At 38.1% G+C, this 10,357-nt stretch overlaps 1 protein-coding gene across 1 annotated transcript; it reads right to left on the bottom strand.

Moving 5' to 3' along the window:
* Window positions 1-892: 892 nt before the first annotated feature.
* On the bottom strand, window positions 893-1,876 carry LOC308525439 (olfactory receptor 52E5-like; the record flags this gene model as incomplete). Its single annotated transcript, XM_081100260.1, has 1 exon — window positions 893-1,876. The coding sequence occupies one exon, from the start codon at window positions 1,874-1,876 to the stop codon at window positions 893-895; it is 984 nt and encodes a 327-aa protein (XP_080956386.1).
* Between the last annotated feature and the right edge of the window lie 8,481 nt (window positions 1,877-10,357).

Raw genomic sequence — 10,357 nt, 5'->3', positions numbered from 1 at the left:
ATGGCCTTTTAGAAATGCAAAAATCTAGCTAATTATACTAACTAAAGCCAACCTATGGCAAACTTTGGCAAGTTGAGTCAGTTGTGGAAAGTAAGGTTGGATCACACACACGCAGCACAACTGTATAATGGAACATGTGACAGACATGTGATGAGGGCAGGAAGATAATAATTAATGTCTCTGGTAAAGCTTTATCAAGTTGGTTCAGAAAGTCAGCAGGGTGAAACATAGGTATAATGCAATAGTGCTTGAGTGTTTAGAATACAAACATTGGGCCGGCCTGCGTGGCTCAGCGGTTGAGCATTGGCCTATGAACCAGGAGGTCACTGGTTCGATTCCGGTCACACACCCAGGTTTTGGGCTTGATCCCCAGTAGGGGGCGTTGCAGGAGGCAGCCGATCAATGATTCTCTCTCATCATTGATGTTTCTATCTCTCACTCTCTCTCTCCCTTCCTCTCTGAAATCAATAATAGAATACAAACATTGTACTTGGCCTTGGTTTCTTCTTCTAACTGAATCCAAACACAAATACATACATATATGATTCATATATATATATATATATATATATATATATATATATATATATTAGAAGCCCTCTGCACAAAGATTCGCGCAATAGGCCTTCCTTCCCCTGGCTGCTGGCACTGGTTTTCCTCTGGCACCCGGGACCCAGGCCTTTGGTCCAGACGCAGCGAGGCTTGGCTTTTCCCTTCCTGCCACAGCGAGGCTTCTTCACTCCAGCCAGAGCCTTCTGTCTTCGCTCCACGCCTGCATATGCAAATTAACCACCATCTTTTTTGGGTTAATTTGCATAGTCACTCTGATTGGCTGGTGGGTGTAGCAGAGTGACACCAGTTTGCATGTTTCTCTTTTAATAGTGTAGATCTATCACAATACCATACATATCATCATGATTGGGGCAGCTGAGGAACAAACATTTTTAGGGTTAAGAATTCTTAGAACTTGCTCCCGGATCTGTTTTGTCCTGACCCCATAGATAACAGGGTTGAGTGCTGGTGGAACAACTATATATAAGTTGGCCAGAAATATATGAACATAGCCAGGGATGCTATGACCAAAGCGGTGGGTCAAAAATGAGAAAAATGCTGGGATGTAGAAGATGAGCATGACACAGACATGGGAGCCACAGGTGTTGAGAGCCTTGAATCGGGCATTCCATGATGGTAAACGAAACACTGTGCAGAGTATCTTCACGTAGGAGAAACCAATTACTATAAGGTCAATGAATCCCACAGAAAAGGCAGCCATCCCAAACAAATTGTTGGCCCTGATACTGGCACAGGAAATACGGGCAATGCCCATGTGCTCACAGTAAGTGTGGGGAATGATCCTGGCACCACAGAATGACAACAGCAAGATGAGAAACACAAAAGGGATAACAAAGATTAAAGATCTCACTATCATGGCTATACCTAGAATGGCCACTACCTTGTCTGTGAGTATCATGGTATATCTAAGAGGATTGCATATAGCAACATAGCGGTCTATGGCCATTACTGTCAGTACCCCAGACTCCAGACCAGTGCACAGATGAATCATGAACATCTGTGCAAGACAGGCACCAAAAAGAATTTCCCTTAAATTGAACCAGAAGATGCCCAGCATCTTGGGGATAGTGGCAGTGGACAGGCTTAGGTCAGTGCAGGCCAACATTGCCAAGAAATAAAACATGGGCTGATGGAGAGTAGGCTCAGCCTGAATTATAAACAGGATTGTAATGTTCCCCAGGAGGGCAATCAGATAGACAGCACAAAAGGGAAAACCAATCCAGATATGAAGATTTTCCAGGCCTGGAATCCCCAAGAGGACAAAGGAGAAAGGATGGAATTGGGTGGTGTTCTGATGGGCCATCTTCATGGCTGCTGGTCAGTTTTTTCACTCAACTCAAGACTCTAATCCCATTCATGTCATTTTTTCAGGTCACGGAAATACACGGCATCAATTCTCTGACTTAATACAGCAGAAGACCCTGGAGTGAAAAATGATAAAAGGTTTGAAAAGCTCCCAATGTAGAACTGACCAGATTCATGACATCTTGTTTTCCTGTCCAAAGTACATTCCAAATTTGATGTTCTACTACAGTCCCAGCAATGATGTAATTTCAGTTACATTTTAGAGGGACTTCTGTAATGTTACAATGGACAATGGATTGAAGGGGCAAGTAAGAGTTTGCAGTAAACTGAGAGATATATTGCTTGCCTAATCTAAATAAATAGTACTGGAGATGGCAAGGCAATGATATATAAAATAAATTGGCAGGAAACACTTTCTGATATGATTTGGGGGATGGAAGAGAGTAATAAGTCATGTTTAATTTCCAGTATTCTGTCTTTGGTTATTAAGTGACTATTGGTGCTATTCACTGAGATATGAGAGAGTTCTATTTGTTTATCTTAATTTATGAGTGAAGTTGTTGAAATTAATTCTGCAATGAGTAGATATGAGATTCATATTGAATCAAGCACAAATTCTCAGCAGGCAGAATATGAGTTAAGCTCCCATTTTCACTGAAGTCCAGTTTTTGGACATCAGTGAGTTTATAAAACACTAAAAGTTCCATTCACGTGACTCTAAAAATAATAGGATTCCAACTGTGATGAAGTTAATATCATATTTTTTTCATATTAAAAATATTTACAATCTCTGCAGAACTATGCTACTTAGAAATTACAATCTTACTGACCTCACTCTTTCACTCATTTCCAATTAAATTACTCACTTTCTGGGCTAAGTTACATTTACCAAAGCCTCAGATATGGACATCATTAGTGCATCAGAAAAGCTCTCATATGGTAGAAGTTGTTCATGGATGATACTAAAATTGAGTTTTCTGGAAATTCAATACATTTGCAAAAAGAAAGAGTAAACATATATTAAAAAGATGTTTCTTCTATAGGTCTTATTTTAGGCTTTAAATATATAAATGCAAATATTCAGCTCTAAGAATAAGATTTTGTAATTAAATATTAAATAATAAATTACCATTAAATATTAAAATAAGTTTGCAGCATATCCTTAAGTTATGATCGCAAGAAATCCATTTAATTAAACAGCTAAAATTTAGTTCTTAAGGGAATACAATGTTATTCTATGGTAACGTTTGGGTGCCGTGGGTCCTCTAAGTCTTTCTGAGACATAAATGTTTCAAGTGTTTATTTAATATTTATTATTTACTTTATAGCTAGTGTTGGATGTGAAAATACCTAAGATACATGGCCAAGATAAAGAAGAGTCTTTTTTTCATAACTCTTACATTCTAAATTAGCAAAAAAGACAATAAGCTTGCAAAAATAATTACTCCAGATAATCTTTTATGAAAATAAAGTTGAATAGCTTTAAAAATCAGCACTAAGAATACAAAAGCATCAATTAAAAAGAAAAAAAGATGAACAGACACTTTTATAGAAGATACACAAGTGGTTAATAGCAAATGAAAAGATACTCAGCATCATTAGTCAGCAGGGAAATGAAAATTAGTATCACAAAATGATTTCATTTTATTCTCCTTGAACGGCTAAAGGAAAAATGAATAATATTATAATATATTAAAGAAGACGTGGAATAACTGAAATTCTCATACATTAATGTTTGGTATGTGAAATATACAACTACTTTGGAAAACTGTTTGGCTTATTTCTTATGAAGTGAAAAATACATCTTCACTATTTTCAACAATGCCACTCCTAGATATTTACCAAAAAAATATCCAGTGAACATATCAAATAGACAATTACATATATAATTGCAAAAATAATTACTCCAGATAATGTTTTATGAAAATAAAATATATATATGCCTGACTCTGGAAAGGTCATGGCTGCTAATAAATATTTGGAAGTCATCAGTGTATGATGTCTTTGATACACATCATCTGCATTGTATATATGGATGGGAGATTGAAGAGGAAAAGCTCTAAAACAAAAAGTAGTGATGAATATTCTTATTTATTGCTCTTCTAATCAATATTTTAGGATCCACTGCTGATAATAAAAAACATACAGAAATAAGTTTATAATTCAACTCTATTTGAAGAGAGAGAGAGAGAGAGAGAGATTACTGGTCATTGAATATGAGGTGTAACAGAATCATAGATGGTCTTCATAAAAATCAGGGATGCTCCATGCCACCCTTTCCCCCTCTATTATCAAGATTAATTAAGAATTATTTTCTTTTTCCCAATCCTTTCTTTCAATGACTTTATAACAAATGGGTCTAAGTCATCTTACTCTTTTCATTATCTCTTCCTCTGCCCGATTTCTTTACCTTTATTTCTACTAGAGCTCCATTATTTAATAGGAAGCCAACGTACCAACTCTTTTAGCAGCTCATCCATATTCCAGAAGAGTCATCTGCTTGGATGCTACAACCTCTGGGCTTTGTGAAGTCATAACTTATAGTAGTAAGAATTTATAGTGATATTTCCCAGATGCATTTGCCCTTGGGGCTCCCAAGGGCCTGAGGATAGAGAGGAAAAAAAAGAATTCCCGAGTTGCCAAACTAAAGCTGATTATTTCCCCAATGCTGGTTCAGGTCCATAGTTCAGTCATACTCTTGCATTGCCTGTGGGCTCTGTACTGGCCGAGATGGTGTTAGAAGAAGCCACTTTATGGAAGCAACAAACAATTAGAATAGAATAAGATAATTTTTCACTTTTTTAATCATTCCATAATTTTTACAAGTCCCTGTAAGGGACTCGGGGATATCAAGAGTAGAAACACTTGCCAAAACCAGTTTGGCTCAGTGGATAGAGTGTCGGCCTGTGGACTGAAGGGTCCCAGGTTCGATTCCGGTCAAGGGCATGTACCTGGGTTGCTGGCACATCCCCAGTGGGAGATGTGCAGGAGGCAGCTGATCGATGGTTTCTCTCTCATCGATGTTTCTAGCTCTCTATCTCTCTCCCTTCCTCTCTGTAAAAAATCAATAAAATATTTTTTTTAAAAAAAAGAGTAGAAACACCTACTATTTTTATTTAATAGGAAATGAGACTCAGAAAGATGAGATACATTATTAGGTCATAGCTGAGCAATGCCAGAGAAGAAAGTGAAATCCAAGTCCATTGAATTCCTAAACCAGTATTATTTTCAATAAATGCTTCTGAGTATCCTTCTTAATTCATAGGTTATTTATACAGATTTAACCTCGATATTTGTGCTACAAACGATGATAATAATAATGAGGCAGAGATTGCTAGCTAGGCAGTTTCCTACCATGTCATGGCTTAAATATCTTTGATAAGTCCTAGCCTAATGCTAGTATGAATGGTAGTCAGAAAGGCAATGCTGAGATTCCAGTTGAATTCTGAAGGCTTGAGAGCCAGAGCTCTGATGGTGTAAGTCCTAGTGTTAGAGTAGGTGAATACTGAGTTCCAGATCATTAGGAGAGAGAGAGAGAGAGAGAGAGAGAGAGAGAGAGAGAGAGAGAGAGAGAGAGAGATCTAATGGCCAGGGGATGAGAAGCTGCTGGGGAAGCTGTTGTAGCAGACCCTAATTGTGAAGCACCATATGTAACAGATTGTAACTTAGGGGAAGGCGGGACCTACGCCCTGGCCAGCCACTGGAGAAGAACGAGATCTTTGTCCTGTGTTTGAACAGTGGTTTCCCATTGACTGAAGATGAGGCAAGGTCTGCACAGAATGAGGTTATGGGTTAAGACATGTCCTGTTGAGCCTGAATTTGAAGAATGAAAAGGTGTGGATGATGGTGGTTGGAAGCCAAGATTTATTAAACTAGGAAGGGCTGCATTTTGCTGAAACAAAACTGGAACAAACTCTTGACTAGAGGTAGCATGAATAGAAAGGCAAGAAGGTTCATTGTACACATTAGTTTGCATAGGCTGATAGGAAGACCCCATAGGAGATGTTAGTGTGACTGGAAAAGGTTGGTGCATGACTGAAGAAAGTGTCATATGCTATTCTTTACCATAACTCTCATTGCTACATTGCAATTGTGTCAGATGAAATGAGTGGGGTTTTTTTAGTTTTTTTAATTGGACACCTAACTCTGTAGGTCAGAAGTGGTTGGAAGCCAAGTGGTTGGTTTTCGGCTTCAGGGTCTCCCAAAATTGCAATCAAGATTTTAGGAAAGACTCTAATTTCATCTGAGGCTTACTCTAGCTATTTACCTATCATCTATCTATCTCAGATATATGCTATAGATACGATGCATATAATTGAGAAAACAGGACAATAACATGCAAAAAAATTAAACTGGGTCCCTGTCTTACACCACACACAAAAGTCAAAACAAAATGGATTAACAGCTTGAACAAAAGACCTGAAACCATAAACCTCCTTGAAGAAAACATAGGGATTAAGCTATTAATGATTTTTGACAATATTTTCTTTTAATTTGACACCAAGAGCAGAGACAACAAAAGCAATAATAAACAACTGGGAGTACATAAAATGTAAAAGCTTCTGCATAACAAAGAAAACCATTAATAAAATTAAAAGGCAAATTATGGAATGTGAGAAATATTTGTAAATCTTATATCTGATAAGAGATTAACATCCCAAATATATAAAGATATTCTACAACACAATAGCAAAAAAATCCAATTTAAAAATGGGCAGAGGATTTGAATAGATATGTTTGCAAAGATAATGTACAAATGGCCAGCAGTGCCGGGAGCCTGTCCATGCTTGCTGTTTCAAGGGACCTGGCATATATGGCATACTGTTCTTAATATGTTTGCTCACCTTCTTGGCACTATGTGTTTTAACCAAGGTCTCTGAGAAAGGTTGTTTCCCCAGGTGGGGATTTTCCCCTGAAGTTAGGGAGGGAATAAAACCTCTTAACTAAGTGCCAGGTGGGTAATTAATCACTTTAACTATGAACAATCATGCTTAAGCTACATAATCTTTACTCCCTGGAATGGAGATAAGAAACGCCCTAACCTTTGTAGTAGAGATTGATAGGATTGAATCAACTGGTATAAATACAGTTGTAACAAGACAGCAAGAGACAGAACTTAGGAGACAGAAAGAAGACAGCACCTACACAGAACCTACAGACAGAAGAACTTCGCTGGAGAGAACATGGCAAAAGATCCTGGACTGAACCTGACTACAGAAATTGGCAAGAGAACCTGACTAGAACCTGGTGACTGAACCTGGCTGGAGAACCTGGACAGAACCTGGCTGGAGAACCTAGCGAGGGAACATGGCTACAGAACCTGGCTGGAGAATCTGGAGAACCTGGAGAACCTAGCAAGAGAACATGGACACAGAACCTGGCTGGAGATCCTAACCAGAACCTCTCTGGAGATCCTAAATAGAACTTGGCTGGAGATCCTGGCTAGAGATCCTGGCTAGGCTGCTGATCAACTGAATGCTGTCTCCATGTCCTTCCTTCTTCGCCGACTCCGTCCACACCTTTGCGGACCCCTGGACCCGCTGGGGTTGGACCCCGGCACAGCAGATATATGTAAAGATGCACAACATCATTAATCATTTCAATAAAGCAAATCACAGTCAATAATATTGTGATATGTTTACATGGTGACAAATGTTTACCAGAATTGGTGATGTGATCACGGTGCAAGGTATAAAAATGTTGAGTTACTATATTGTCTACCTAAAACTAATATAATATTGTATACCAACTGTACTTAATTTTTTTAAATCTTTATTGTTGAAAGTATTACATATGTTCACTTTTTTTCCTCATTGACCCCCTTTAGCAGCCCCTCACCCTTGCCCCAGGCCTTCACCACATTATTATCTGTATCCATGGGTTATACATATATGAATAAAAGTTCTTTGGTTGATCTCTTCCCACCCACCCACCCGGCCTTCTCTCTGAGATTTCATAGTCTGTTCCATTTTTCTATGTCTCTGAATCTATATTGTTCATAGTTTATTTTGTTCATTAGATTCCACATATGAGTGAGATCATGTGATACTTGTCTTTCTTTGACTGGCTTATTTTGCTCTTATACTCTTCAGGTCCCTCCATGCTGTCTCAAAGGATAAGTGATTCATCTTTTTTACTGCTGCATAGTAGTCCATGGTTTTAATTTTAAAAAAATAAGCTATCACTTCATACCTTTTAAATTGATTATCATCAAGAAGACAAGAGAGACATGTAGAAACATGGAACAGACTGGGGGATCTCAGGGGGAAGGAAAGAAGGGGCAGGAAGAGATTAACCAAACAATTTTTATGGGTATGCATTGTCCATGAACACAGACAATAGGGTGGTGGAGACCTGGGGTAGGGCAGGAGCTGGATAGTGGAGGGCAAGTGCGGGGGGAAGGGTAAGGAGAGACATCATCAATACTGTCAACAATAAAAAATTATTTTTAAAGAAGACAAGAGATAAGTGTTAGCAAAGATATGGCAAAAAGGGAATCCTTTTGCACACTTGGTAGGAATGTATATTGTTTCAGCCACTATGGAAAACAATATGGATAGCCCTTAAAAATTAAAAATTAAACTACCATATGACCCAGGAATTTTACTTCTGGGTATATATATATATATATATATATATATATATATATATCTCCAAAGGAAATGAAATCAAGATATTGGTGAGATACTGTATTCCCATGCAGCATTATACACAATAGCCAGGATATAGAACAACCTAATTTCCATCAACAGATAAATGGATAAAGATGATGTGGTATATGTATGCAATACAGCCATGAGGAAAAAGAGCATCCTGCCATCCTGCAAAATATGAATGGACCTAAAGGGTATTATGCCAAGTAAAATAAGTTACACAGAGAAAGATTCATGCTGCATAGCCTCACTTACATGTGAAATTTAAAAAACTAAACTCATAGAAACAGAAAAGAAACATGTTGTTGCCAGAGGTGTGTGTGTGGGGAGGGCGGGGGGAGGTGGTCATGAAAATGGGTAAAAGTGGTCAAAAGATACAAACTTCCAGTTGTAAGATAAATAAGTTCTGGGGATGTGATATATAGTATTGTTACTATAGTTAACAATACTGTATTGTGCATTTGAAGTTTAAGAGAATAGATCATAAAAGTTGTCATCACAAGAAAAAAAAAGTGTAACTATATGAGGTGAGAGATGCTAACTACACTTTCGTGGTAATCACTTCACAATATACATATATCTGATAATGATGTTGTACACTTTATACTAACATGTAATATATCAATTATATTTTACTAAAACTGAAAAATATGAAGTAAATATATATAAAATTAGAAAAGTTATTTTAAAAAGAGTTGTGGTAATGCATGAAGCAAGGACCTATGTCTTTTCAACAACCATGTTGGGACTTGTTTACAAGTGCATAATCATTCTATGATTCAGACATTCTAGATTCCTTTCCACCTGCCCTAAACTGCTGGGTATCAAATTAATATTTATAATGTCAATACTAAGTGCCAGAAACCAAGTCTGGCTGGGGATATAAGAAGCTTGGGATGTAACTCAAGGGTTTTTAAAAATTCAATAAGTTATTCTGTTGCCAAGGTTGGGACAAGCAGTTTTGTGTAAAGAGTTCAGGCTTCAGAAATCCAAGTGGCATGGAGTCATCCTGCTCAATTGCTTGGGAGTTTGTTTCTTCATCGAGAGCCAACATAAAAACCTCTCAGAGCAAAAGTAGAGGTAAAATAAGAATGTATATAAAGTGTCTGGTACATGGTAGCTATTCAAATAGTAAGTTTATAAAAAGGAGGGATTAGAAGGGATGAAAGAAAATGACAGAGAGCTCAGCCAAATCAATCTCTTGATACCTTCATGAGGCCAATGTTATGAAATGGGTTGTAACAGACCCTAAAAGAAGTCTCTTTCAAAATCAGCACTTCAAAAAGGCATGCATAGAGTGAAATTTAGCCTTCTCAAATGCAGAGCAGGACCAGGTACCTGTGCCAAAGAAAGACATCCTAAAAAAAAATCCCATCACAAAAAACAACATTGTAACTATGTGAGGTGATGGATGTTAATTAAAGTTACTGTGGTAATCATTTTGCAATATACAGATATATCAAGTCACTATGTTGTATACCTTAAATTAATACATTGCTATATGTCAGTTATCCTATATAATAAAGAGGTAATATGCAAATTGACCCTCATGCCCTCGTGTAATCACAAGATGGCCACCCCCACGTTGTCACAAGATGGCCACCCCCACGTTGTCACAAGATGGCCTCCCCCACATTGTGAGATGATGGCCACCCCCACGTCGTCACAAGATGGACACCATAAAATGGCCGCCCCCACGTCATCACAAAATGGCCGCCCCCACATTGTCACAAGATGGCCAGCAGGGGAGGGCAGTAGGGGGCCATTGGGCCTGCAGGGGAGGGCAGTTGAGGGTGATTGGACCAGCAGGGGAGCAGTTAGGTGTC

This window comes from Myotis nattereri (assembly GCF_964212035.1).
Source record: "Myotis nattereri genome assembly, chromosome: 9".
Classification (NCBI taxonomy): Eukaryota; Metazoa; Chordata; class Mammalia; order Chiroptera; family Vespertilionidae; genus Myotis; species Myotis nattereri.
This window is presented reverse-complemented; position numbering and strand designations above follow the sequence as displayed.